This window comes from Cricetulus griseus, chromosome 7 (genome assembly GCF_003668045.3).
Source record: "Cricetulus griseus strain 17A/GY chromosome 7, alternate assembly CriGri-PICRH-1.0, whole genome shotgun sequence".
NCBI classification, from domain to species: Eukaryota; Metazoa; Chordata; class Mammalia; order Rodentia; family Cricetidae; genus Cricetulus; species Cricetulus griseus.
This window is the reverse complement of record NC_048600.1, coordinates 127,317,022-127,343,625: the sequence shown is the minus strand read 5'-3', so window position 1 is coordinate 127,343,625 and position 26,604 is coordinate 127,317,022. Positions and strand designations below refer to the sequence as shown.

Sequence of the window (26,604 nt, the reverse complement as noted above, 5' to 3'; positions counted from 1 at the left end):
CCCAGGCCTTTGCTTCCACTCATCGCTGGGCCAGGATGGAAGCAGGGGTGGGGTGGGTACAGTGGTCATGGGAAAGAGCCAAAACAAAAGGTTTGGGGGTCAGGACCCTGCCGGCAGGGAGTGAGTGGGACTCACCCACACAGCTGCCATCTAACCATAGACTGGGGGGTGGGCGGAGTCAGGCTCAGGCTGTGGGGGTGAGGGAGTACCCACACCACCCCTCTCCTAGCCAGGGGTCTCTTTGACCCAGCTGAGCGGCTAGATTTCTTCAAGGAGAGAGGAGAAAATATGGTTGGGACCCAGAGTGCAGGCTCTGGGATCTCTCCACACCCCCAACCCAGCTGTTCGGAAACCGTATCCGTCCCTTTTCAAGGGCTGGCTGAAGGAAGACTCCCCATAGCTGTGCTGGTAGTCACCAGTCCTGGGGGAACACGCCTTGCTTCCAGGGCCAGACAAGATGCGGGGGTGGGGTGGGGATGGGGGTGGTGTTGGTAGTGCAGATCCAGAGAAGTTGGCGCTGCGTTGCTTGGGGGTGACAGGACCCCGCAGCAGCACAAAAGGGCCGGGTCCTCCCAGAAAAGCAGGTGCTGACTGCCCAAGCCAGCAAGCGGTTATAACTAGAATCCCTGGTACCTGCTCGTGGGCAGTGCGAAGCACAGGGATCAGGAGCCCCCGGCCTCAGAATGAGGACAGTCTTGGAGGGCAAAAAGCCACTCGTGGGCACGGTCTAGAGAGCTAGAGAGCATCTGCTCGGCCAGACTGCCACACAACGGCGATCAGGAGAGGGTGCCATGCCCCTGTAGGTAGAGGTCAAAGTCCGACATGGGCACAGAGCTCTGAACTGATAATGGACCTCTTCCCAGGTTGCCGCAACCTCTGAATCTTTGACCTATGGGGGGGGGGCACTGACTCAGCCGGGGCCGCAGAGGCCGTCGTGGGTTTGACCGCAGCTGAGATGGGCTGAGAGACTGTAGCTGGGTCTGGACGGGATCTCAGAAGCCTGGACCTGCCCACCAAACCCTGAGCGGGAAGGCCCGGTTCATCGGGGAAGTGCCAAGAGTGTAGCCGGCCCGGGAACCAAAACCTCGGAATTTCGGGACCTAGAAGGTGTAGGGACGTCAGGATAGACAGTACAGTTGCGGGATGTGGTGTGAGATGGGTGAAGCCACCTCCTTCCTTGACTCAAGCAGCTGTGGGTCCTCGGAGTCCAAGAGGTTGTTCGCCCACGCCGCTTCTCCAGCCCCGCAGCCTTTGGGACGGGATCCGGGCAGAGGCATTGGAAGCTGGGGCTGGGGAAGCAGCGCCGAGGACTCCGGAGACTCAAGTAGGTTTCTGCCTAAACTTCTCTCAGGCCATCGGGACCGGGAGAAACAACGTCTGGGGCTGTAGTCTCCGGAAGGGAACTTCGGGGCACCCCGGCGCACCCCCCTCGGCCGCCAGTCACCCCGACTCGGATGCCCCACCCCCACCGTCAGTCTCCGGGAGGCTCAACCCCCGCCTCCCGCGCGCAGCCTCCGCGCGCTTCCTCTCCTTCCTCGGGGCGCTCTAACTCCGATCTCCCCAGCTTTCCGAACCCCGAGGTTCCTAGCCAGGTCGAGCGTGCCGGCCCAGGGCCTCCGGGAGAGCCGAGAGGACCCAACTGGGGACCGAGGGGGTCTGACCGCGGAGAGCGCCGGCTGCTGAGGCAGGAGAGGATGAAGCCGGGACCTGCGCGCGCTCGGGCCAGCTCCGGCTCCGGCTCCGAGGGTCCCTAGCAGTGGCTGGGATCTGCGACGCGCGGGCTTACTTACCTCCTGGTAGGTCTCGTCGCCAGGGCTGAAGGTGCTGTCTACCCGCTGCAGGCGCAGTCCGAGGTGCGGGACGCTGTGCAGCCACACAACCCACCACGGCGCGATGTACTCCACGCGCGCCGCCGGCATGGCTCGGATACGCTGCAGCCGGTCCGCTGCCACTGCCACCGCCGCTACCACCAGCCGGCTCAGGACGCGATCCGGCCCCGCCCCGCTCCGGCCCCGCCCCACGTCCAGCCCTAGGGGAGGACACGCCCCGCCCTGCACAAGGCCCTTACCCCGGGCTCTGGCCCATCTCTCCTCCAGGACCCCTTCCTGAGCACACCCATCCGCTCCAGAAATTAGACCCCAAAGCGTCCACTGATGTGATGGGCGAAAAAGGTGGAAGGTGTGAAGAGAAGTGAACTTCAGTCCCTAAAATGTGATTCCTTGCTATCTCATCAAGATTGTGGACATTTAATGGTGCATGCCTTAGGATGAGAAGGCAAAAAAACTCATGAGATCAAAGGTCATCCTCAGGTCCGTAGTGAGTTGGAGGCCACCCTGGCCTATGTGAGACCTATCTTAAAAAAAAAGGGGGGGGGAGATGGGGGGAGCTGGGCGTTGGTGGCACACGCCTTTAATCCCAGCACTAGGGAGGCAGGCGGATCTCTGAGTTTGAGACCAGCCTGGTCTACAAGAGCTAGTTCCAGGACAGCCTCCAAAGCCACAGAGAAACCTTGCCTCGCCCCCCCCCCCCCGCCCCAAACAAATAAATATAAATAAATAAAAAACAAGGGAAAGAAAAAAGACCATAAAGTGGCCAGTGGATACATAGTGATCTTGGAGGCTGGGCTAGCCCTTCTATTATTTATGAGACCATGGCTCAATATGTAGTGCTGGGGGCCCTGGAACTCATTATGTAGGCCAGGCTGGCCTTGAACTCACAGTAATCAAATGCTTCTGTTTGGGATTAAAGGTGTGTGTCTCCCACATCCAGCTTGTTTATTGCAGTGTTGGGATTAGAAGCCAGGGCCTTAGGCATGCTAGGCAAGGTCTCTATCACTGAGCCCTTTCAGACCTGCTTAAATCTGTAGGGCAGGAAGGGCAGGGCTGGGGAGGTCGCAGAGGAGAGGGCCAGGCAGAAGGGACACTGGAAGGCAGGGCTACCTACATGCCAGACAGAGCAGACCAAAGCCCTGAGCACTTGCAGACTACACTTTGTGGGTGTGGAGGGCAGTATACACACTCACATGCTGGGTTAGGTGTTTGGTGGTGGTGGTGGGCAGTAAAACAGGGTGGGGCAACACCAGAGCCATTACATTCCACAAAGCCCCGCCCATCACGTCTGTCTTTTGGTTAGAATTAAGTGTAGACCAAGTGCTGGCATGAACCGTGCAAGGATTTGAGGCCGGAGGTAGGTGGTGGGCAGGTAAGGGTCAGCAGGACACCTGTAAGGTGGTCAAGGGGTCAAATCAGGGTCAGGCTTGGTTGGTTGTCAACAGTGCTGGGTAGGTAGTTGGCTGGAGCAACTTGGTGCTGTAGGCACCAAGGTAGGAAAGGAGACACTAGAGCCGGCAGGGGCAATTAGCTTCTAGTTGGAGAATCCACTAGGTGCTGGTGGTGCTCTGAAATATAAGGGTCACATGCATTGCTGGGTGTGAGAACGGATGCCCTTGCTATCAAAGAACCTTGCCAGAAGTGAGTCCGGCTTTACCCAGCCACAGAGGCTTGTCCTCACCATCAGTTGCTGAACCTGGCTACCAGACCTGCACGGTCTCGTTCTCATGGGGATGTCTCACCAGTTCAACATTGTCTAGGAATTCTACCCATCCTAGGACACCTAGTGATGACTAAGACCCAAGTTTCCTGTCTTTAGTGTTCAGTAGGTTTTAAACCTCTTAATTGTAAACATGCCCAGTGTTTCAGAGTCCTGCATTGTGTTTAGGGAGGGGAGTTTGGGGATGCCCCCTGAGGGACCTCAGTGGCATGAGGTGATGAGGGGGGAGTTGTTGGATGATGTCTCCAGTGGATTCTGAGTGGCAGATGGGAATCTGGACAGGGAAAACCTAGAGTGTAGAGACTGAAGGATGAGCAGCTGCAGGGCAAGGGCAGGGAACAGCTGTGGCTGCCCTTGTGGAGCTGATGGAAGTATTCTGTGGAATTGCGCAGCAGTCACAGAGCTAACATTCATAGATCCACACCAAGAGTTTTTTTTCCCCCATCTTTTTCCTTTTCCTCCTCCCCCACAGGGTTCCTGTCTTGGAACCCACTTTGTAGACCAGGATGGCCTCAGACTCAAGGGATCTGCACTGCCTGCCTCTGAAGTAGTGGGGTGGAAGGCATACCTGGCTTCCCTTTTTAAAGACAGGGTCTTGTTAGGTAGCCCAGGCTGGCCTTGAGATTGAGGCAATCCTGCTTGTCTCCCTGGCACCAAGATCACAAGTGTATTCGATGCATGTAAATTATACAGAGAAAACCATAATGCCCTATACCCATGAGCCGGAGATTGCAGCACTCAGGAAGTGGGTGGTCACAAGATCAAGGCAGCCAGGGCAATGTGGAGAGGGCCTCAAAAGAAAACCCTTCTACTATGTAAAAGAGAAAAGGGAGTGGAGGGTGAGAGAAGAAAGTGAGGGGCAAATTTATGCCCCCAGCCTCTGGACCTGAAGATGTAGCCCCTGCTGGTTGCCAAGCAGGAAGAGATGTAACAATTTCCCAGGAGTCCCTTTCACAGCCCCAGTGTGCTACCCAGTGTCCTGCCCTCAGCGGCCCCAGGATGATGCTTCTCATGTCCCCAACCACTCACTTTTATGACTTTGAACCTGGTGCAGAGCTGGGTTTACACTGCCAAAGCAAAGGTCTGAGCTTTCCGTCAGGGCTATGGCATGGCCACTGTGTGTACTTCAGGACACCAGAACATTGGGTATTCTGCTTCTGGGGTACTGACCCAGGGAGGGGAAGCCAACCACTAGTCAACCACCAGAGTTCAGTGCTCCCTAGGCTGGGACCTTAGCAGTGGTGAGCCCCATCACCTGAGGGCACTAAGACTTTATTCAGCCTCTGGAGCCAGTCTGGAAGGCATTGCATGCAAAGGCGCCTTCAGTGGACAAGGCCAGACAAACACTGTTAGTCTCCTAGGAGTCACGGTAAGTCTTTGAGAAAATGTGCTGGAGACAGAAGCCAAAGCTGTAAACTGTCTTCAGAATCAGTAAACACCATGGGCTGTCTTCTGTCCCGCCCACTCCTGAGATAAACAAAACTATCTCCCAAAATGCTCACAACCCATGCAAAGTGATCCCCAGCTAGCAGATTGCTAGAACACTTAACTTTCAGCCTGCTGGACTACAGAGCAGAGAAAGAACTGCCAACCTTAGCACATTTAATTGGGCATGGCACTCATGGCACACCTAGTCCCAGGACTCAGGTGGGGAGGCAGGGGATTTCAAGCCAGCCTGGAATCCCTGAGATCTTAAAAAACCCAATGCCCTCGGGGCTGGAGAGATGGCTCAGAGGTTAAGAGTACTAACTGCTCTTCCAGGGGTCCTGAGTTCAATTCCCAGCAACCACATGGTGACCTCTTCTGACATGTAAGCAGAACACTATATGTAATAAGTCTTAAAAAACAAAAAACCCAATGCCATCCCCAGTTATGGGGCTCATTCACTGTAGTAGGGTGCCACCTGGTGGTGGGCCCAGTGTGGTTCACAGCTACTCTGACATGAAAATGGTTAAATCCAGCAATAGCTTAAGACAATGTTAACTTTGCCTGCAAAAACAACATTCCTCCCCAAAACTCTGTGTAGCTTTTGCTTGCATGCATGGGTGTACACTGTGTACAATGCAATGCCCAGGGGCATCTGCTCCCCTCTTCCTCCTGTTCCCGGTAAGCAGCCCCTGAATGCCATCCTGCATTCACCTCACAAAGCCCCATGCCTTCACTTTCCCAAGTCTCACAGCTCGCAACACTTCTTTCTCCAGGGAGGAGATGGTTATATGGCTCAGCCTATGATAGCCAGGGAGTATACAGGGGCTTCCATCCCAGCAATCCCTTCCCATGTAAAGACTGAGGACACACAAGACTTTTTAGGGTTTTTAATAGTCAAACGCAGAAGTCTGGTTCATTTCAGCTCCTTCACTGCCAAACCTGGGGGAAGAATGAGGTAGATGGTTGACATAAACGTTGTTGTGGGCTCATTTTCTGGTGTGACAATGAGTTTGGCTACAGCAAGAGGGTGGTAAGAAGCCCACTCTGGACCATCCACCCCCAGCAAGGACTGGAGCAAGAGAGGCCCTGGCTGCTGAGCAGTCCCTGTCCAACAACCCCCACACCAATCATCTCCCTCAGTTTCCATCCCAGACCCCCAGAATAAGGAGGGGGGCTCAGGGAGCCCTACTCTCGTGAACATCACCAATAAAGTTCACAGCACCCCCCAAAACAAACAAAAACTAAAAACAAAACAGTGCCCTCAGACCTAGCCCACCGCTGTCACAGGATCTTCTCTGCAAATTCAGGTGCTGTGAGGATTAAATCAACTATAAACTAGGGCCAAGGATTTTTAGGATCAGACAGAGCCTGAGAGTCGCAACCATGCCCCTGCACAGATCACAGCAAAGACAAACACCCCCACAAAGTGGCTCTCCTAACCCTAGGGATGACCTTAAGCAACACAGGGGACCCACCCACCTCCACTCTGTCTCAGGCTTACTTACCAGGGGGCAGGGACTGTTTCAACTTCTCAGCCTTCTCTTTGTCTGTGATAACCAGAGTGTAAAGGTACCTGCTGCAGCGAACCTTGAACTTCACATTATCCTTGTTCTTCTTGATCTTGACAGCTGCCAAGGAGACCAGAATTAAGGATGAAGCTGCAGGTTTAGCAGTTGCTTGCAGCTTTTCAGGGGCCCAGAGTTCAATTCTCAGCAACCACATGGTGGCTCACAACCACCTGCAATGAGATCTGGTGCCCTCTTCTGGAGTGCAGACACACATGCATACATAATAAACAAACAAAAAAGATGGAGCTGCCAAAGAACAGGTACAGAACCACACAGGTCATAGGTCATGTCATGTGCCTTACAGATGGCCACAACTAGTCAGACAGGTGAGCCAGCTCCTAGCTCCTCACCCCTCCCCCACTGTCGAATGCTGAACGGACTGGAAAAAGCTTCTCATTTTCTTTCTTATATACTTAATGGGTCTCAGCGCTTACTCAAGGCATTTGCAAATGTACACGAAATCCACACTTGGCACCCTAACCACAGTATCACAGAGCACTCTTAAAATGACCTATGACAACCCTCTAAAGGCAGTCTCTAAAAGAAGGAAATGGGTTATCTGCTGGGATTAACAACTTTCTGGCCTTCCACTTCTGGAAACCAATTTTCTGTGCATGGGGACACTGTGGACACGCACTGACCTTTTAGGATACTCTATTTCAGTGTACCCTAAAGCAGAGAAGCTTTCCCTAAACGTTTTTGTGGGACCTGGCTCTTAAAAAAAAAAAAAAAAACACAAAAAATCCGGGGCTGGAGAGATGGCTCAGAGATTAAGAGCACTGACTGTTTCTCCAGAGGTCCCGAGTTCAATTCCCAGCAACCACATGGTGGCTCACAACCATCCGTTATGAGATCTGGTACCCTCTTCTGGTGTGCAGATATACATGGAAGCAGAATATTGTATACATAATAAATAAGTCTGTAATTACGTGTAAGTGCACATGTCTGTGTAGGGCACAGGCGTGAGAATGCACGTGCCTGGTGTCCAAAAAGGGCATCACTGCTACAGGCAGTTGTCTGAGCCTAAGGATGGATCCAAGAGCAGCAAGGGCTTTGTTAAGACGGGTTTCTCTTTGTAACAACTCTGGCTTTCCTGGAACTCAGGGATTCCTAGCCTCTACTGGGATTAAAAGCTCGCTGGGGCTCTTTACCCTTAAGTCACCTCTCCTGGTCCCCATAATATTATCTTGTGACTCCAGCGCAGACAAGTTCCAGGTGCACCACCGCACAGATCTGGTTCTGTTCTAATGTGGAGACACTTTGAAGCACGAAGCTATACAGCAGCTGGACAGTAGTCACCTACTTCCTAGAGTGAGCTGGCCATTCTGGGTACTTGTCAAATCTCTGGCTACACCTTCCTCACAAACCTTTCAGACACCACCAGCAACTCCAGGCTATAAAAGCAGTGAAGCACTAACGCTTCCAAGACTAGCAGCACAAGATCAGCGAGTACTCTCAACTCCATCTCTGTCAGGAACTTCTTTGGGGACAGGGCACTTCATAGAAGCAGGGGGCCCATAGTCTGCTCAAAGCACTGGCTATGCTGACCTTGTCTTACCAAGTCCAGACACTGGAATGCAGTACTCTATGCTGGCAGTTACTGTACCCCTGAAAATGAAGTCAAACAGCATTTCTGGATGTGACTGAGTTCTTGAGGCAGGGTCTCACATAGCTGGGCAGGCCCTGAATTCACCGTGTGGATGAGGTTACAGGGGTGCTCCACCATGCTGGGAAATGAACCTCAGGAGTGCTCTCATACCCTCAGCCCCCAAGCTTTGGTTTCAGGCCAGCAACCCCACTTCTGGGTCAATACCCAAAGGGAAATAAATAAATGCAGAGCCAGGCTGACAGAGAGTGTGTAAGCAGCCCTATGTCCGTCAACATAGGGAAAGTGGTGCACCCTCCCCCCAGAGTGGGAATGCTGACTTGTAACACCAGCACTTGGCAGGCAGGGGCAGTTCCAGATAAAAGAGAAACCCGTGAGATAGCGGAGTGGGTAAAGGTACCTACTGCTGCCAGGAGACCCAACCACTGCACCTTGTCCTCTACAAATGCACACACAATAAACAAAAATGCAAACCAATCACAACAAAGAAACCAAGCCAGAAGTTAGGAGGCTGAGAAAGAATCACCAAGTTCTAGGTCTGAGGTCAGCATAGCAGGCCACTCAGGGCCTGTTTCTAAAAACAAAACCCACTAGAAATCAGGTTCAAAAAGCACACCTGCAAACAAAACTCGCATAATTCAATTTATTAACCTGCTAAAGAACTAGACGGATCTGCTGAGACGTCCTCACCAGCCAGAGGCACAACCTCAAACCTGGTCCTATGCTCACAGAGGGGAAAAAAAAACCACCACTCACGACAGAGCTAGGACACCAGAAGGTAGGGCCAAATGGTACAGCCAGCGGATGAAAACACAAGGAAACACCGGCTGGGCCCACCAGCGGGAGACATCCTTCCCACCACATGACCCTGATTCCCACCATCTACACAGCACCAGATCAAAGGCAACAGCTTGTTTGGAGTAACAGGGAACACCACCTAAGATCCCCGCAACTCATTCAAGGGCTCTTCCTGTCCAACCTAAAAAGACAGCCCAAATAGCTCTATTTCCATTCCCGATCTGGATCTTATGCTAAAGACGTATCTGAACGGAAAAGGAAGCCACTCGGGGTCATCTCGCACAGCAGGGAAATGTCCCTTTTTCCTCCTGTTATGTGAGGTAATGCCATTCAAGATCTTCTAATAGGCTCAACCTCCCAAACATCCTTTTAAATAAATAGGGGAAAATCCCCTCCTCGGGTATAAAAGGACAACACAAACCCAGCAGGAGGCGACAAACAACTCTGAACCTGTTTGTTTTACTCAACTATTTTTTTTTTGAGACAATGTCAGACAACAACCTAGAATTTCCCTGCTCTGTCATCTCTGCCTCCCCCAGGCCTGCGCGCCAGGTCTGGCTTCCTGCACCCCGGGCGCGCGCGTGCTTTGCACTTGTGAAGTCCTGCTACGTGGGCCAAGGAGGGTCTCTGGAGCTCTTTACAGGCTCGGGCCAGTTGACTGGCTCTGCTTGCTGACCCGTTACCTTGGCCCTCTCCTTGCAAACTGGGGGAGCTACTACACGTCGACGGCGCTTCTTTCTCGAGGCCAGGCCTCACCGTGCAGCCCTGGCTGGCCTCTGATCACAGGCATCCTCCTGCCTCTACCCCGCTGCCGACCCCCAGCGGCCGAGCCCAGGCTCTCAGAAGCCCGCGTCTGGGAGCCGCGCGCCCGCCCGGCTCGCCCCGGGCCCGCTGGAGCCCCACTCACATTTGGCGTCCTTCCGCCGGGCCGTGAGCAGGAAGTCCTTGATCTCCTCAATCTTTCGTGGCTGAAACGCGGGAAAGCGGAAAGTAAGCTCGGGAGACGCCGGAGCCCGCCCGGCCCCCGGCCCCCGGCCCCCGGCCCCGGACTCACCATGGCGACGGGCGCTGCAGACCGCACCTGTGGGCAACAGTCCTCCGCGTTAACCGGCGGCACCCGGCTCCCCCGCCCCGCCGCACTGCCCCCCGCACGCTCCCCGCAGACCCGAGCCCCCCGGACCCTACCCCGCTGCGGATTGCCTCGGATTTAACTCCCCTCCCCGGCTACCCAAACACTCACAGCCAGCGGCGACGACCCAGGGGAACGGAAAAGAACGAGACTCCTGCTTCCGGGCACTTAAACCCGCCCAACGGAGGAAACTAAGTACGGTGTCTGCAAAGGGCCAAAAGCATTTATGCGTTCATCCTTTCCATTTCAGCAGCCCTGCCCTCTTGTGGTTCAGACTAGTAGTGGTTCAGCTTCTTAAAGGAGTGGAGAGCCAGGCTGCCAGCCCCTCCTCATCCTCTCGACACCCCCACTATCTCCTCTTCGGGTCATCCACCTTCTTAAAAAAAATCTTTCTTTTATTTTTGTTTGTTTGTTTGTTTGTTTTTCAAGACAGGGTTTCTCTGTGTAGCCCTGGCTGTCCTGGAACTCTCTCTTTGTAGACCAGGCTGGCCTCGAACTCACAGAGATCCGCCTGCCTCTGCCTCCCGAGCTCTGGGATTAAAGGCATGAGCCACCACTGTCTGGCCTAAAAACTCTTCTATTTTTATTTTTACATTTTATTTATTTATTTTTAATGTGTACCTCGATTGCATGTCATCTGTGCATCACGTGCGTGCGGTGTCCATGGAGGCCAGCAGAGGCATCGCTGGATGCCTGGAACTGGGATTACAAACAGCTGTGAACTGCCACCTAGGTGAATGGAGCCCATGTGCTCTGGAAGGGCAGACAGTGAGTGCTCTCGTGATTGGCTGTTTACGTTTTTGTTTCTGAGACAGGGCCGGGTCACACACCTTCTTCATGATGGCGGAGATGAAGACGCTCCAAAGAGACATTTGTGTCTTTCCTTTTGTTCCGGCGGGGCAGAACTTCTGCAACCACCCGGGGAACCGGAAGTGGCTCCATTATTGCATCTTGAGACCCATTGCCCAAGCCAAGAATTGGCCAGATTCCTCAGGCCGGCTCCCACCACCCATCACTTCTTCAGGTACGTAAGAAAGTGGCAGCTCTGGGAAAGCCCACTCCCTCTCCCCCCTGGGTTCCTCCCAGCTCCCCTCTCCTCCGGGCGCTGACTTTCTCAGCACATAGTTAGCCCTGATTCTTACAATATAACAATGGCTTGGAGGATAGGCTCTGGGAAACTTTGGCTATTGATTTTATTTTTATCCACTCTTATTTTATTTCTAACTCTGTATTGTGTTTGTATCCCTCCAATTTAATAATTTCGCAACAGAATGTAGTTGCCTTGTACTTATTACTGTGGAGTGGCCCCCTCAGGAGGAAGAGCATTTGCCCATGATTTTTATTTGGGACTAAACATATCTCTCTCTCTCTCTCTCTCTCTCTCTCTTTCTCCTCCTTGTGGATGAAGGAATCTGGTGGAACTCCTGCCTCCCAGTGATACAGGGCAGAAAAACTAATTGTACAAGAGTTGTTTTCAAGAACAGAACTGTGTTTCGGAACCAAAAAACGTGTCCTGACCGAAGACATTCCCACAATTCTCTCCCCGACTTTGCAGACAGCCTCTCTCCTGGGCAGATTGATGCCTTCCTGGTCTTCTCTGTCTCCCTATTTCCCCAAGAACCCTGTCCTTTCAGTCAAACCCAGGGCCTCTTAACAGGCTGCTTGTTTCTAGTCTTCAGGCATTTCTTTGCTGTCCCCTCGGATATTACAGTGTCCCTTCATCTTCTGCTTGGGGCAGGCCTTTAGCTCTGATGTCCCTCCCTTGTCACCTCTGTATAGACCTTGTGGCAGTGGTGTGGATAAACTGTTTTTTAAAGACAGGGTCTCTCTATGTTGCACTAGCTGTCCTGGAACTCGCTCTGTAGACCAGGCTGGCCTTGAGCTCACAGAGATCTCCCAACTCTTCCTCCCGAGTGTTGGGATTAAATGCGTTTTTTTTGGGGGGGGGGCAGGATATCTTGTAGCCCACGCTGGGCGCTGGGCTCCCTGTGTAGCAGAGATGACCTCCTTGAGATTCTGAGCCTCCTGCCACTACTTCCTGAGTGCTGGTGCTTCAGATGTAAGCCTCCATGGATGATGCTAATGATTGAACCCAGGACTTTTGCATGCTAGGTAGGCAAGCACTCTACTGACAGAAATATATCCTTGGTCCCCAGGAGGGCTAATCTCTTCATGTATTTGTGCGGAGTTGGTTTGAGGGCAAGAACAGGGTAGAACTTTCTGTAGGCAGCTCTTGGGTGTGATACAGTAGGTGCTCAGTACTGACTTTGGAGGATTCTCAAACTGGATGTGACATTTGAAAGCACTCAGTCTAGGAAAGGGACAGAAAGAGGGAAGGATGAAGGAATAAGACATAAACAGGAAAGGTCAGGTAAAAGTAGAGATTCAGGTACTCCAAGCAGTGCCTAGCACACAGTAGGAACACAAAATATGCTTTACGTGGCTAACTGGTGCCTCTGTTCGTTACTGCTGGACCAATCTTTTGGTGATGATTGTGGGTAGGAAGAGGGGCTGCACCTCTGTTGGCAGCCATCCCAGAGAGACAGATGCTGGCCCACTCGAATCGTGTGATTTAAGAGAGCGTAGATGCATAGAAACAAACAGGAAAACAAATTTGTTCAAGGACCAAGGTTTTCTCCACATCCCCAGGGGAACCAATAACAAAATGTACTGCAGCTATTGCAGGGCAGAGCATGGTGCCCAGAGGGAGGACTTCCCAGGCAGGGGAGCCTCGGGTGTCAGGGTGTGACTTGGGAGCCTCAGGAGTCAGGGTGAGACTTGGGACTCAGGATGGGGCTGGAGCCACTGCCTCCTGCAAGATCTGTGCCTGTAGCTTTCCTGTGATTTTCAAATGTGTGTGATGGAAGCCGCTAATGGGGGATCCTTCAGGAGAGGAGGGCTCAGACTTGAGAGCTGGCCAGAGTGGGGCCCAATTTGCCTGTCAGGGCCAGTCTATCTGTGAAGCCTGGAGGGTGGACGAGAGTCCTGGGCTGGAAGCTGAGGCACCTAGGAGAGCCAGCTGCACTGGTAGAAGGGCCTGAGAGGGGATCTCAGACAGGGCTGGAGGCAGGGGGTGGGGCTGTGAGTCCGGCCTGTATTTCTAGTCTTACACCCTTCTTGCTTTCATCTGCCTGCTGGTCTTGGGCCTGACGCTCAAAGGGTCTGCTGCAGGGCAAAGCAGGGATGGAGACCCCCCCTCCCCCGTGGGACCCCTGAAGATCCATTCATTTGGATTTCTCTCGTCAGTGTTCAGAGGCATCCGAGTGGAGCAAAGAGCTGACCCCCCACTCAGATAGGCAGAGAGGTAGTGTCTATACAGTGTGACCTGAAGGAGCTGAGAAGACTGCCTGGCACCTGCCTGGGACAATTGAAGGGCTCCCAGCAGGACGGACAGAGGGAATGGTTAGCCTGTTGAAACTGGGTGCCCTGGGAATGTTGGGAAATTCTGTGTGGTCAAAGTAGAATTGATCCTCCCGATTCCCACTTGTGCTAGAGTCATCTCCCGACTCCTGGTTTCCAATCCCTAAGGCTGTGCGTGTGGTGGGGAGAGCCAAGCATCCTGGCTCCCTCCCTTGCTGTCTGGGCTGTGGGCGCAGTGTCCGCTCGTCACCACACGGGGGCGCTGAGTCTGCGGCTGGAGAGTGACTGGCAAGGAATCTGCCTTGTGGCTCGAAACCTAAATCTCAGGCTTATAAATTGTGGATGCGATTGGTGTAGTATTTCATACCTAGAGGAGTGCTTTCTTAGTTCCCGTCACACTTAGTCTCCAGGAAGTCCCCAGGAGGCCCATGCCTTTGGCTGCCAGCATAGCAGGCCTTTAAGCCTGTCTTGTGGGAGCTGTCCATAAACCTCCCAGAAGCTCAGCGCAGAGAGAGCTTGGGGTTCTCCGTGAACTCGCAGGCTACCTGGAAGAGTCAATGGAACTTGGAAGGGAGAGGAGAGTGGGGGAGGAGAGAGGGGCTGTTTTTTCAGGGATCTAAGATGGGAAACGTAAACCGGGTACTGAGTACCTCCCTTCCCGTCCCTACAGTCTTCATGACTCACAGGTGGCCATGGGATCCAGGCAGGCACAACCAGCTGTTGAGCCAAGTGCCCGAAAACAAGGTTAGTAGGATGTAGTGATGCCTCTTGAACCCAGCACGATTTTGATATTATTATTATTATTATTTTGAGATAGAAACTCATGTAGCCCAGGCTGTCCTCAAACTTGCTATGCAGGAGAGAGTAACCCTGAAATTCTCATCCTGTGTCTTCCACCTCCTGAGTACTGGGATTACAGACAAATAACACCATACCGAGTTTGCGGTGCTGGGGTTTTATGCATGCAGGGCTTCTAGGCCTGGAACTCAGCATGACTGGTGACTGTTTCCAGACCAGATCCTTGTCTCTGGGGCTAGGGGTGAGGCTGTTTGGAATGTTGGGGGATTTTAGCAGTATCCCTTGTTTGCACCCAGTTGATGCTGGCTCTCCACAATCCTGAGGAATAAAAATGCCGGTGCACACTGCCCGATGTCCCCACAGGGCCGAATCTGTCTCGTTGGAAGTCTCCAGGGCTGGAAGGTCAAAGCCAAGGGAATATTCTTTATTTTCAAGAATACTCTATTCTGAGCCAGGTGGTGGTGCACACCTTTAATCCCAGCACTTGGGAGGCAGAGGCAAGTGGAGTTCCAGACCAGCCTGGTCTAAAAGAGCTAGTTCCAGGACAGCCTCCAAAGCCACAGAGAAACCCTGTCTCGAAAAACCAAAAATAAACAAGTAAATAAATAATGAAATAATAAATAAATAAAATACTCTATTCTGGATCATTCCCCTTTTGCTACTAGGGCTGGAACCCAGAGCCTTGCACGTGCTCGGCCGACACTCTGCTTGTGAACTACATTGGTGACGCCCCAGTCCCTTGGCCAGGTTATTTCTGAGCCCAGATCACTGTTATTGTTTTGTATTTGACTCATGGTCTGGTTAAGTAGCCCTGACTCAACCTGGTACTTGCTATGTACTTCAAGCTGATTTTCAAACTCCCAGCAATCCTCCTGCCTCAGTATGTTGGGTGCTGGTATAACCACCATGCCTGACTTTAGGCCAGGTCTTTGCACTCTGTTGTACTGCCCTTTCTTTTTCTTCTGTTTCTTCTCTCTTTTTTTTTTTCTTTCTTTGTTTTTTTGAGACAGGGTTTCTCTGTGTAACAGCCCTGGCAGTCCTGGCACTCGCTCTGTAGACCAGGCTGGCCTTCAACTCACAGAGATCCTCCTGCCTCTGTCTCCAGAGTGCTGGGATTAAAGGCGTGAGCCACCACCATGCCTGGCCTGCTGCCCTTTCTTATTTTTACACATAGCCTAGGAGATCAGAGAGTTGCTGCACTGAAATTTGGCTTCCACCCTGGGCCTGCATCACAGCGGCTCTCAGCCCAGAGTGTGGCTAGAATAACTTTTCCGTCAGGAAGTCTGTGTTTGTATGGACAGGTAGACGGGAGGAGGCAGAATGCGCACCAAACCCACGGTGAAGGTGCCCAAGAGAGCAAACATTCCCCCAAGCCAAGGCCATTTCCCAGACACCTGTGTTGGTCGGGTCCCTCATCACTCACCTCCCTGTCTTTGTTCCCATTCCAGGGAACCCAAAGACTAGCAGTGAAGGCAGAGATGAAGCAGAGCGCCACATGGGAGAAGTGCTTCATACCCTATGGGTCAGAAGGGTGCTGTGGGAGGAGTCATCCAGGCGGGGGTGGGTTAGACCTGGGAAGGAGGAGTCATCCAGGCTGGGGATGGGTTAGATCTGGGAGGGTCGAGTCATCCAGGAGGGGAGGGGGGGGGTTGTGGGTGGGTGGGTTAGACCTGGGAGGGTCACTTTGTCCTGAGAACCCATCCAGCTCCTCCCTTCCAGAATGCACCAGCTGTCATGCCCAGACATTCCAGGAGAAATGTACAAGAGCAAAGAAGTGATCTGTTTGGGTGGCTTTCATCCAGGCGGGAAGAGGACAGTGCTCCTGGAGACAGGCAGTCCCGGTTCGCACTGGTGTTTGGCTAGCCAGTCTCCAGAAATCTGTGCCTGTGGGCTCTTTCAGGGAGGGTGTAAATACCTGCTCTGAGCCAGGCCACCGCAGCTGCTTGTGGGTTAAGTGATGGAGTGCTGTGACCCCGCTTCTGAGCAGCCAGGAGACCCGAGGGACACTGGCCAGCAGGTGGCGCTGTGGCTGTTCACAAGGTGAGTGAGTCCCAGACAGGTGCTGGGGGAGGTGGGCTACCGAGTGAGCACCTCCCTCGCCTGGCCTTGGTGAGGCAGCAGGGACCCTGGGAAGCCCCAGGAGTCTCCTCCATGGAGGCGCAGAGTCGGCATTGACAGACGATGCTCCCCCAGTCCCCTGCCTCACTGCACAGGCTTTCCCCCTTAAAGCTGCGTCCCCAGCATCCAATCTCCCCCTGTAAAAAAGGACAGATTACACTGGGCTCCCAGCAGCAAGGAAAGTAATATTGGGGCCGAGGAGAATCCATCTTGAGCACAAGGGACAGGCACCCCTCCTATATATCAACACGTACCAGGGCGAGGGGACGTTGGAGAGGAAAGAGAAAGGGCAGCATCCCTTCAGAGAGCAGGGCAGGGGCCAGCCTATCGGTGTGTATATATCTTGCATTATGCAGCGTGGGAGGGAAAATCAATAGAGCTGTCAGCTGTTAATGCATTCAGTCCTGCCACCGTCCCCACCCCGGGATGCTCCAGACGGATGCTTCAAATTAAACAACAGGGAAGGGAGAGGGGTGCGGGAGGCCAGGAGACATACACTCTGACAGGCCGGAGGAAAGCAGAGGCACAACTGAGGGCCAGGGAAATTAAAGTCCATCAATCACAAGGTGCAGAGAGTCCCCTGGCTTGAGTGACAGGAAGGTGCTCGGCACCAGCAGAGGTGTCCCAGCAGTTGCAGGTCCCTCTGCCTGGTAGGAGTCCCTGGGAGGCTGATGGTGGCTGGTCAGTGGACCCTCAGGAGGAGGGGTGGGAGGGTAGCACAGGCTTCCTTCCTGCCTTGCTGGGGTGTGCGTGTGTGCCAGGATGGAGGGGTGGGCAGGATCTGTGTGTGTGTGTGTGTGTGTGTGTGTGTGTGTGTGTGTGTGTGTGTGTGTGGGGGACACACTGTTCACTGATGTCTGTACCTGGAGAGCTCTAGTTCCTCAAGCCTTAGGTTTAGCCCCTGGCTCACAAGAATGGGTCTCAGAGCACCCGACTCTGCTTGGTCACCTTGTCCAGTTCCCCTCTCTGCCTCATCTGCCTGAGTCCATGGCTCAGGCCAGCTAGTTGTCTGCTCTTCCTTAACCCAAGAGACCCTTCACCACTGAGCAAACCCCGGCTCTGCTCTGAGCCCTCCTCAAATCTCTCATTGATGGTCACTTTGGGGAGGCCAGGGTGGTGCTAGCTTCTTTTTTTTTTTGTTTTGTTTTTTCGAGACAGTGTTTCCCTGTGGCTTTAGAGGTTGTCCTGGAACTAGCTCTTGTAGACCAGGCTGGTCTCGAACTCACAGAGATCCGCCTGCCTCTGCCTCCCAAGTGCTGGGATTAAAGGCGTGTGCCACCACCACCTGGCTGGTCCTAGCTTCTTACCTTGATCTTACAGACCACAAGGAGAGTGGGACCTCAGCCCAGGTTACTCCCCAGGGAGGGAACTGGTGAGGAAATACTTTCTGTTCATTACCTTACTCCCCCTTACCTTTCTTGCTGGACAGTCACATTAATGGAACACAAAAGAATCACGGAGTGCTGGCTTGGCCTAGAGCAGCGTGTTGCTGTCCTCAAGGCAGAGGACCATCCCCCTGGGCTCAAGCTGGCATTCTGGGGTCCTATCCTTTATGTGAGCTCTTACCAGCCCTCGCTCTCCCATCTCCTTCCTCGTCCCCCTTTCGTCCACTCCTCCCTCCCCCAATATTCCCCCCATCCCTCTCTCCCAGGCTGGGTCTTCAGTTCCTGGGAGACATCACAGATGGAAGTGAGCTCTAGCCGACTTTCTGGCTCCTGGTGGGCACAGCACAGCCTGCTGCCTCCCACACAGCTAAGCTGCCCTCTTCATCCAGAGAAAGACAGGCTCAGCGTTGCTTCCTTGCACAACAGTGCCCAAGACAGGTTCTACCAATTACCACTGGTGACCGAGTTTCCAAAAGCAATTACCAGAGCGCTGCAATGCCTCCAAGGTGTGGAGCTGAGAGAGAGAGAGAGAGAGAGAGAGAGAGAGAGAGAGAGAGAGAGAGAGCGGGTGAGCTGGGGTACCCAGCTGGAAACAGGCTCCAGGGTGTATGGGCAGCATAAATAGAGGCAGCGCAGACCCATGCACAGAGACCTACCGCTGAGCACGTGTGCAGCAACAGGGATGCTGCTTGGAGAGCCCAGTCTAGGAGGAAGGAGGCACAAGGAGGAACACAGCCCTGCAAGCCAAGGCCCAACACTTTAGGTAGCATCTCTCTTCCTGTGCCCATGAATGCTAAAACAGTCTTCGTGAATCCAGACTTGTCTTGCTGGGATACTGGGTGGGGGCATCTGCACCTGCTCTTGGGCCAGGATGAAGCTCACTGCCAGTGGTCTCCATGGTAAACAGATGTCACTGCCACCTCCTCGAGAAAGAACATCAGCCCTGCCCTGCTCCTAGGTCACAGAAATTGCAAAATCCTTTGGGGAGGAAGGAAAGAGGAAGGAGTGACCCTGATCCATTTCCTAGAGTCCAGGCCTCCAAGTGAGGGCTGGGTCTCTGTCCCACCCTCTACTCTACCTGCCTTCGGAAGCACTTGGAGTTAGGTCTAGGTGGCTCCTATCCCTCCCTGTAGCCTGTGTTTTCAGGAGAGACTCAGCCTTGGGGCTGAGTAGAGACAGGGATAGAAGGCTGAGGAGAGGAGGAGGAGGAGGAGGAGGAGGAGGAGGAGGAGGAGGAGGAGAAGAAGATGATTAAATGGCCCTAAGGTAGAAGAGGGATGTGAACTGAAGTTTCCAGAAAAAAGCCACACCTGTGGTAAACGGTAAACATCTTCTGAGGCTGGCTGACTGTGGAGGGCTGGAATGTTACAGGTTTGGAGTCCAGATTCATCTTGAGTGGTTTACAGAGCCGTTATTGTCCACCTCTGTGCATGACCTGATTGTGACCACTTGGTCACAATTTCAGAGTGTATGAACAGACCCCTCACTTCCATCAACCCAAAGGCCAAGAATGTCATCATCAAATAGTGTCTGAAGTTCAAGTAGAGACTGAAACTTACTTTATTTTACTTACACATGTGTGTATGCCTGTGTCTGTGTGAGTGTGTATACCCTTGTCTGTGTAAGTGTGTGCATATGTGTGTTTGTGTGTGCACATGAAGACAGAAGAGGACATTAGAACCCTTGTAGCTGGAGTTACAGCTACAGGCACTGTGGTCTTCCCAATGTGGGTGCTGGGATCTGAACTCAAGTCCTCATGACTGAGCAGCAAGCACCCTTAACCACTGAACCATCTCCCCAGCTCCCCAAGTATCTTGAGTTATGGCTCTTCACCGAGCATGATATGTGGGGTCACTGAACTCTGCGCTCCCGGGCCATGGGTGCTGAGTGGTCCTGGTTGGGCATAGAATCCCACGAGGAAGTGAGAAAGGAGGACTGGAGTCCTGGCAGGGCTTAACAGGCACCTGGAGGTCCTCCAGATGGAAGAAGGAGCCACGAGAAACCACAAAACCAGAATATGGAGTTCGGCCCTGAGAGACGAAGCCGGGAAACGCATGGCATGCTCAGGGGCCTCCAGCTTCAGTGGGTGCTGGTAGCTGCCTGAGGTCTGCTGCAGTGGCTTCCCTTCCTCTTTCCCTTTCCCTTCCCCCCTTCCCCTTCCTCTTTCCCTTTCCCTTACCCCTTCCCCTACCTCTCCCCCTCCCCTTCCTCTTTCCCTTTCCCTTCCCCCCTTCCCCTTCCTCTTCCCCTTTCTCTTCCTCCTTCCTCTTCCTCTCCCCCTCCCCTTCCTCTTTCCCTTTCCCTTCCCCCCTTCCCCTATTTCTCCCCCTCCCCTTCCTCTTCCCCTTCCTCTTCCCCTTTCTCTTCCCCTCTCTCTTCCCCTTCCTCTTCCTCTTTCATTTCTTCCTCTTTTTGAGACAGGGTCTCGTGTATCCCAGGCTGACCTGAAACTCCCCATGTAGCCAAGGGTGGTCTTGATTCTCTGATCCTCCTGCCTCTACCTCTTAAGCACTGTGGTTATAGGTGGGTGCCGCTAAGCCAAGTTTATGCAGTGCTGGGAATTGAACCCTGGGCTTCATGCATGCTGGGCAACCACTACAGCAGCTGAACTACATACATCCCCAACTCTGAGTCCAGCTTCTGATAGAAGCCTCTACCCGCAGCACTAGAGGATCCCTGTGGCATTCAGTGCTGAGAAGTTCTCCTGAACTGGTGGGAGCCACAGTGAGGTTGGGGCTATGTGGACAGATGGGAGGAGAGGGTGGAGAGGCCGAGAAGGCCCTGAACGCCACATTCAGGACTGAGATTTAACAAGGAAACAGGAGCTGGGGATCAGCAGCTCTGTTGCTGTCTGTTGCCTGGCTGTACCCCGCCCACCCCTGGTCCTGTGAAGAACTGGGAGACTCTTTGGGCCTGGCAGTGGACACGGAACCCAGTGCTCAGGATGCAGGATGCATTATTTTTTAATAAAGAAGGCAGAAAGACAAAGAAGGCAAAGACGCAATCACGTTCACCCCCAGCCAACTGCACCTCGGGGCCATCCCTCATCCTAATGAGCCCATCCAAATCTCGTTTGCTAATGAGGAATTTAATGGTCACAGACTGACAAGCGAGACTGAGAGGGGAAACAGGAAGGTCGTTACAAAAATGAAATGTGTAGCTGAGTGCCACGCCACTGACATCCTGCCTGCCCACCCCCGAGTGTCAACAACCCAGAGCGGGTGAAATGCTACAGGGAGTCAGCACCACGGACAGCGCAAAGCCTAACTCTTCCTGTCTCCGTGTTCCCAGAGTCCTTTCCTCTTCATTTGCTCCTTCAGTTTGTTTTTCCTTGACTCAGGTCACCCCTCCCCCAGCCACAAGCACAGTCCCAGGAAAGGGCAGAGCCCACTGTTGGCACGGCCACCTCTGTACATGCTCACAGTACCTGGACAGCCTGTTAAATGGGACCTTTCCTTGGGACCTTCCTGCTGGTTTGGGAATGACTTTCTTGCAGCATCTGTGTTGTTCTTGACAAATTTTGAATGTTGACCATAAGCCCAGGTCTATGCAAGACACAGAAGAGAATTTCCAAGAGATGAATGAATGAATGAATGAATGAATGAACTATCGAGTAAGTACATGAGGAATGAGAGGATACATAAATACTTTTTAATTTTTTCTTGAGATGGGGTCTCATTTATCTCAGGCTGGTCTTGATGTAGCTGAGGTTGACCTTGAACTCCTGATACTCTTGCCTCCACCTTCCAAGAGCTGGGATTACGAGCATGTGCCACTAGTTTATACAAAGCTGGGAATCAAACCCAGAGCTTTGACTATACTCTGCAGACATTTTGCCAACAAAGCTACCTCTTTAGTCCCAAATACTGGGTTTGAGGAAATAATCAAAAGCTAAAGAATGATGTCCAAAGTATTGAAAGAGAAATTAAGCGTCCAGATCCAAAAGAAATACCCTATGACGGCTGGCGTTATCTACCTGACAGAATCTAGAATCCTGTAGAAGGCAAGCCTCCAGGCATACCTGTGAGAGACTTTCTAGATTAATGTTAGCCTCTGAGGATGTATGCAAGGAATTATCTAGATTACGGCTGATGTGAGCAGACATCTCAGTTGTGGGTAAGACCATTGCCTGGGCAAGAATTCTGGACTGTATAAAATAGAGAGAGCCCATACCAGATGACATGCCAACATGAATGAGGCAAATGTCACAAGGTCACCTCTAGATGAAGAGTGAAGGCAATCAGTGGCTGCCAAGAGAGGGAGAATCAGTTTTCTTAGGGACAAGTGCCCTGACAGGTTATCTAATCCCAGGTGGCCAGCCCTAAACACACATATATAGGGACACAAATTGGACTCGATAGTTCTATGTGTTCTCTCTCTCTCTCTCTCTCTCTCTCTGTGTGTGTGTGTGTGTGTGTGTGTGAGAGAGAGAGAGAGAGAGAGAGAGAGAGAGAGAGAGAGAGAGAGAATGTGTAAGTGACAATAATAATGGAAGAAGAGGTTCTAAATTCTAGTGGAGGTCGGGGGTCATGGGAGAAACTGAAGGGGTGGAAATTCTGTATATATAGTACTCATGTATGAAAATATTTAAAAAGCAAAGCAAACATGGTGATCTGAGGACAAGTGTGCATTTGTTTCCCCCTCCTACCCCCAGATATTTAAGACAGGGTCTCTCTATGTAGTTCTGGCTGTTCTGGAATTTACTATATAGACCAGGCTGGTTTTGAACTTAGAGATCTGCCTGAGGCTGGGGTTAAATGTGTGGGTTCCTGCTCCCCTGGTTCTCTCTGCTGCCTGACTGTGCATATGACCAGCTTCCTCAAGCTCCTGCTGCTGTAACTGCCCTGCTGTGCGGGACTATGACACAAAATGTGGGCTGGGATAAACCACTCCCTCCCCTGTTAAGCTGCTTTATCAGGGTATTTTAACACAGCAATAAGAAAATAACCCAAGACACCTCCCATCCCTGAGGTTACATGCATAAGATAGAGAGGGACATTAGAACAGAGGTTTCCAGAAATGTCTGTGTTCATGGGGCCATTTTTCCATTGTAGAACATTATCCAGAGTGAAGCTATATAATATGGCATTCTTTGTGCTTATTTATGGCTGTGTGGATCACTCACAGCCAATGGGGGTGTGAGGAGAAGTGGGGTACAGGGAAGGGGCATGCCTTTTCCTTTCTCTCCTCCTTCCTGTTGGCTGACGTCTGTGGAGGTGATGGCTGGTGCTGTGGCAGCCATCTTTAGACTCAGAAGTCAGGCAACACCATGAAAAGAGGAGTGTGTGTGTCTGCTGAGGACTATGGGCCGAGGGCTCATTTATGTCCTTGTGCCCAGTGTCTTGGGAAGAAGCAAGGTGGCTAGGGAAGACTCTGGGTCAGGGAACCCAGGACCCTGATTGAGGCTTGGGACACAGCGAGGGTGACAGGGAGCAGCCTACATTGCAGGAAAGAGCACAGGACAGGAGCCAAGATACTCCATCCTGTCCTCAGTGGTCTACTTGGTTTCTCCCATGTTGGAAGGTTCCGGATCAGAGAAGGCTGGCTGTGTGTGGGATTGCTTACTGGGGCCTGTACACCTGGCTAGGGCTGGAGGCCTGTGGGTGTGAGGTTAGGCTCAGTTCTGGAATCTGGGGATTCAAGCTTGGGAAGGGCTCTGAGGGAAATTGTGGATGACAGTGAAGGAACCAGTTTCCCTTTTGGCAGCCATAACGGCTGAACATGTGTTTCTATGACCTTGCCCTAGACACTAGAAAGTCAGATTCCTGTCTCATGACAGGGAACCAATCAGAAGTTAGCTGGTGGCGCTATGCTTTATGGCTCTGGGTGTGCTTTACGGACAAGCGCACAGCAATGACGTAGAGAGCATAGCAACCACCCTGGGAGGGCCTATGGGCCATAACAACCAGTTGACCAATCAACACAGGGCAAGCCCTCCAAGGCTGGAGGCACACCAATCGTAAGCCTATGTGTACCCCTAGACACTCCCCTTACGCTGCTCTATAAGATCTTTTGGGAGCCCCTAGGAGCCATCTTTTCTAGCTGTCCGCCATGGCGGGTGGGTGAAAGACCCGAGCTAACATGGGGTTAGCTCGTTAAATTACAATAAAGCCTCGTGCAGTTTGCAGCAAGCTCTTGAATCCGCCTGGTGATTGGGGTGACCGCGAACGTGGCCTGGGACCCTGGATACTTGAGTTTTTGGGGGTCTAACAACAGTATCCGCCCGCACCCTGCCCTCCTCAGGGGCATTGCTGTGTTTGGATATTCCTCCAAAACTCATTTTGAGATTGCACTGCTAAGTAACCAGGCGTGGTGGTACACACCTTATAAACCCAGCATGTGGGAGGCTGAGGCAGGAGGATCAGGACGCCAACACCCTGTTATCAAAAACAACAAAGGGACTGCAGAGAGCAGTTAAGAGCACTGGTTGGACCACCGGTAGTGGTGCACACCTTTACTCCCAGCACTCAGGAGGCAGAGGCAGGTGGATCTCTGTGAGTTCGAGACCAGCCTGGTCTACAGAGCAAGTTCCAGGACAGCCTCCAAAGCCACAGAGAAACCCTGTCTCAAAAAACCAAAAACCAACCAACCAACCAACCAACCAAACAAACAAACAAAGAGCACCGGCTGCTTTCACAGAGGACCCAGGTTGTTCCCAGCACCCACATGGCGCCTTGCAACTGCCTGAAACTCCAGTTCCAGGGGAATCTGACGCCCTCTTTTGGCCTATGTGGGTATTGCTCCCATGTGGTGCACAAACATAGATACAGGCAACCACTCAATACACAAGATAAAAATCAATCAAGCTAACACACACACACACACACACACACACACACACACACACACACACACACACAAACGGACTGTAGCTCAGAGGTAGGAAAGCTTGTCTACTATGCACAGGCCTTGTGTCTGATCCCCAGCAACCTCTCTGTCTCTGTAACTCTCTCTCTCTCTCTCTCTCTCTCTCTCTCTCTCTCTCTCTCTCTCTCCAGAGTGGTGACATTAAGAAGCAGAAGCAGGACATCTAAGAGGTGATTTGGCCACAATGGTTGGGCACTCTTAATGGTGTAATCAGGATGCGTCCAGCCCCAACCCCCTCCATCTCTACTTGCTCTTCTGCTGGGTTAGAATGTGGCACGAGGGCTCTTTCTAGAGACTGGTACCATGTTCTTGGACTTTCCAGTCTCTAGAGCTATGAATTACATAACCTTCTATTGTTTATAATTTACCCGGTTGGTGATATTCTATTATAGCAACAGAAAACATGTTCCCTGAGTCTAGTAAATAAAATACAGCAAAGAGAAAGGGGTTTGTGCAAGTGTCTTCTAGAATCCTAAGCAGTGAACTTCAAGTGATTCAGAACGGATGGGTTCCTGGGTGGGCTGGGCACAAGCAGGTGAGGCCTTTCAAAGAGCTTGGAAGTCAGAAACAGATAACTTGGAGCTGCCTTCAGGTATATGGCTGTAAAGAGATGAACCTGCCAGCCTGAAGGAGCTTCCTTGAGCCTGAGGCTAGACCCAGTCCTGATGACAGCCCTGGGTGGGGAAACCTGGAACAGAGACACTGCTCAACTCTCCACAGCCCTCAGATCTGGGAGAAACCCTGCGCTGATGAGTGTGGGTCATTTGAAGTTGCTAAGTGAATGGTAACACATTATGTAGCAAGAACTATTTCCCATAGAAGGTCACACCGTGTGTGGACTTTCTTGCTGTAGCCCAGCCCCACTGCCCACCCCTCTCAGGCTGGGATCTTGTGGTGATGAGCCAAGGAGAAAGAAAATTAAAATCCAAGATGGAGTGATTCCAGACTGTAATCTCAGCAAGCAGCGGCGCTTAGATTTCCCGTTATTGATCCCCTCGGTGAATATGCTCTAATCTCGTAATTACAGGGGGACATTTTCAATTTGGGCTGGATTGTTTCCCCTCCCCCTCCTTTTATTTCTTTAAACTTCAGCTAGCATAGATCCTATACATCTTCCGAGTCTAAGTAAACAGTGCTAATCATCTTAATTGAAAGCCGATCTCAGTGGCGGGGAGGCGCTCCCTCTTATCTCTCTGGAGCAGAGGGACAGCTCTCTGAGGTTTGCTGAACAGATGAACAGATCACCTCCACCTGCAGCATCTCAGGTTCCCTTGATGCTAAACCGCTGACACCTGACCTGTGCTGAGCTGGGTCATGATGACTTTTGGAACTGCTGGCTCCATGTAGGCCAGTGAGCCCCTGAGAGCCATGTCCTTCAGTTACCCTTTATCGAGTCAGGATAGTTCTCGCACTTGAATCAGGTGCTGAGTGGTGGATAATTTTGTGCCTGTCTCCCCGGACCCCTGGAAGACATTCTGATTGATGCAGCCTGTGAGGAAGTTTCCTGTAGGTAGAGACCCAGGAGCAGCGCTCAGCCTGCTGCAAGACACAGAACGGGGCTGGTGAATGGTAAAGGCACCTGCCACCAAGCTGACAACCGAGCTTGGTCACATGGTGGAAGGCAAGAGGTGACTCCTGAAAGTTGTCCTCTGTTCTTCATGTGTGCCGTAGTGCACACGTGCACACACACACACACACACACACACACAGTGTAAAAAATAAATAAAAAGATGCAGGACAGGCCTCCAAATGGAGAATGGTATGACTCCAAACATTAAGAAAGATGGGCTTGGTGGCACATGTAATTTCAGCATGGGACAGTCTAAGGCAAGAGACTGCTCCAAGTTTGAGGTCAGCCTCATCCATGTAGCAAGTTCTAAACCAGCCAGGGTTGCAAATAGAGACTTTCTCAAAACCAAACAACTGGGCTGGTGAGATGGCTCAGTAAGTAAGGAATTTGCTGCTAAGTCTGACCACTTGAATTTGATCCACAGGCTC

The 26,604-nt window shown here is 52.3% G+C and overlaps 2 protein-coding genes and 1 long non-coding RNA gene across 4 annotated transcripts in view; 1 reads left to right on the top strand and 2 right to left on the bottom strand.

Moving 5' to 3' along the window:
- The window catches only part of Ttyh2 (tweety family member 2), a 41,613-nt gene extending 39,694 nt beyond the window's left edge, over positions 1-1,919 (bottom strand). The window contains exon 1 of the mRNA XM_027425760.2: positions 1,791-1,919. Coding sequence (XP_027281561.1) covers positions 1,791-1,919 — 129 coding nt within the window. The remainder of the gene's footprint in view (positions 1-1,790) is intronic.
- A 3,930-nt stretch (positions 1,920-5,849) lies between these two features.
- On the bottom strand, positions 5,850-10,311 carry Rpl38 (ribosomal protein L38). 2 transcript variants are annotated; one of them, XM_027425761.2, is made up of 5 exons: positions 10,190-10,311; positions 10,004-10,030; positions 9,857-9,917; positions 6,483-6,605; positions 5,850-5,916 (listed from the first exon to the last, which is right to left on the bottom strand). In XM_027425761.2, the coding sequence occupies exons 2-5, from the start codon at positions 10,004-10,006 to the stop codon at positions 5,891-5,893; spliced, it is 213 nt and encodes a 70-aa protein (XP_027281562.1). In that variant the 5' UTR covers positions 10,007-10,030; positions 10,190-10,311; the 3' UTR covers positions 5,850-5,890. The 2 variants fall into 2 exon arrangements, with proteins under 2 accessions (XP_027281562.1, XP_027281563.1); XM_027425762.2 differs by lacking the exon at positions 10,190-10,311 and adding an exon at positions 10,135-10,185.
- Positions 10,312-10,595: 284 nt separating this feature from the next.
- LOC103161263 lies at positions 10,596-11,904 on the top strand. The gene is made up of 3 exons (XR_003487140.2): positions 10,596-10,811; positions 10,894-11,102; positions 11,487-11,904. It is a non-coding gene; the product is annotated as an uncharacterized LOC103161263 (long non-coding RNA).
- Positions 11,905-26,604: the final 14,700 nt, after the last annotated feature.

Excerpts from the sequence above, each read along its gene's own strand:
- Rpl38 (XM_027425761.2), bottom strand. Across the intron at positions 6,606-9,856 it reads CCGGCGGAAGGACGCCAAAT|CTGTCAAGATCAAGAAGAAC; the intron begins GTGAGTGGGGCT and ends TCTCCTTGGCAG. Across the intron at positions 5,917-6,482 it reads GAAACAGTCCCTGCCCCCTG|GTTTGGCAGTGAAGGAGCTG; the intron begins GTAAGTAAGCCT and ends TTCTTCCCCCAG.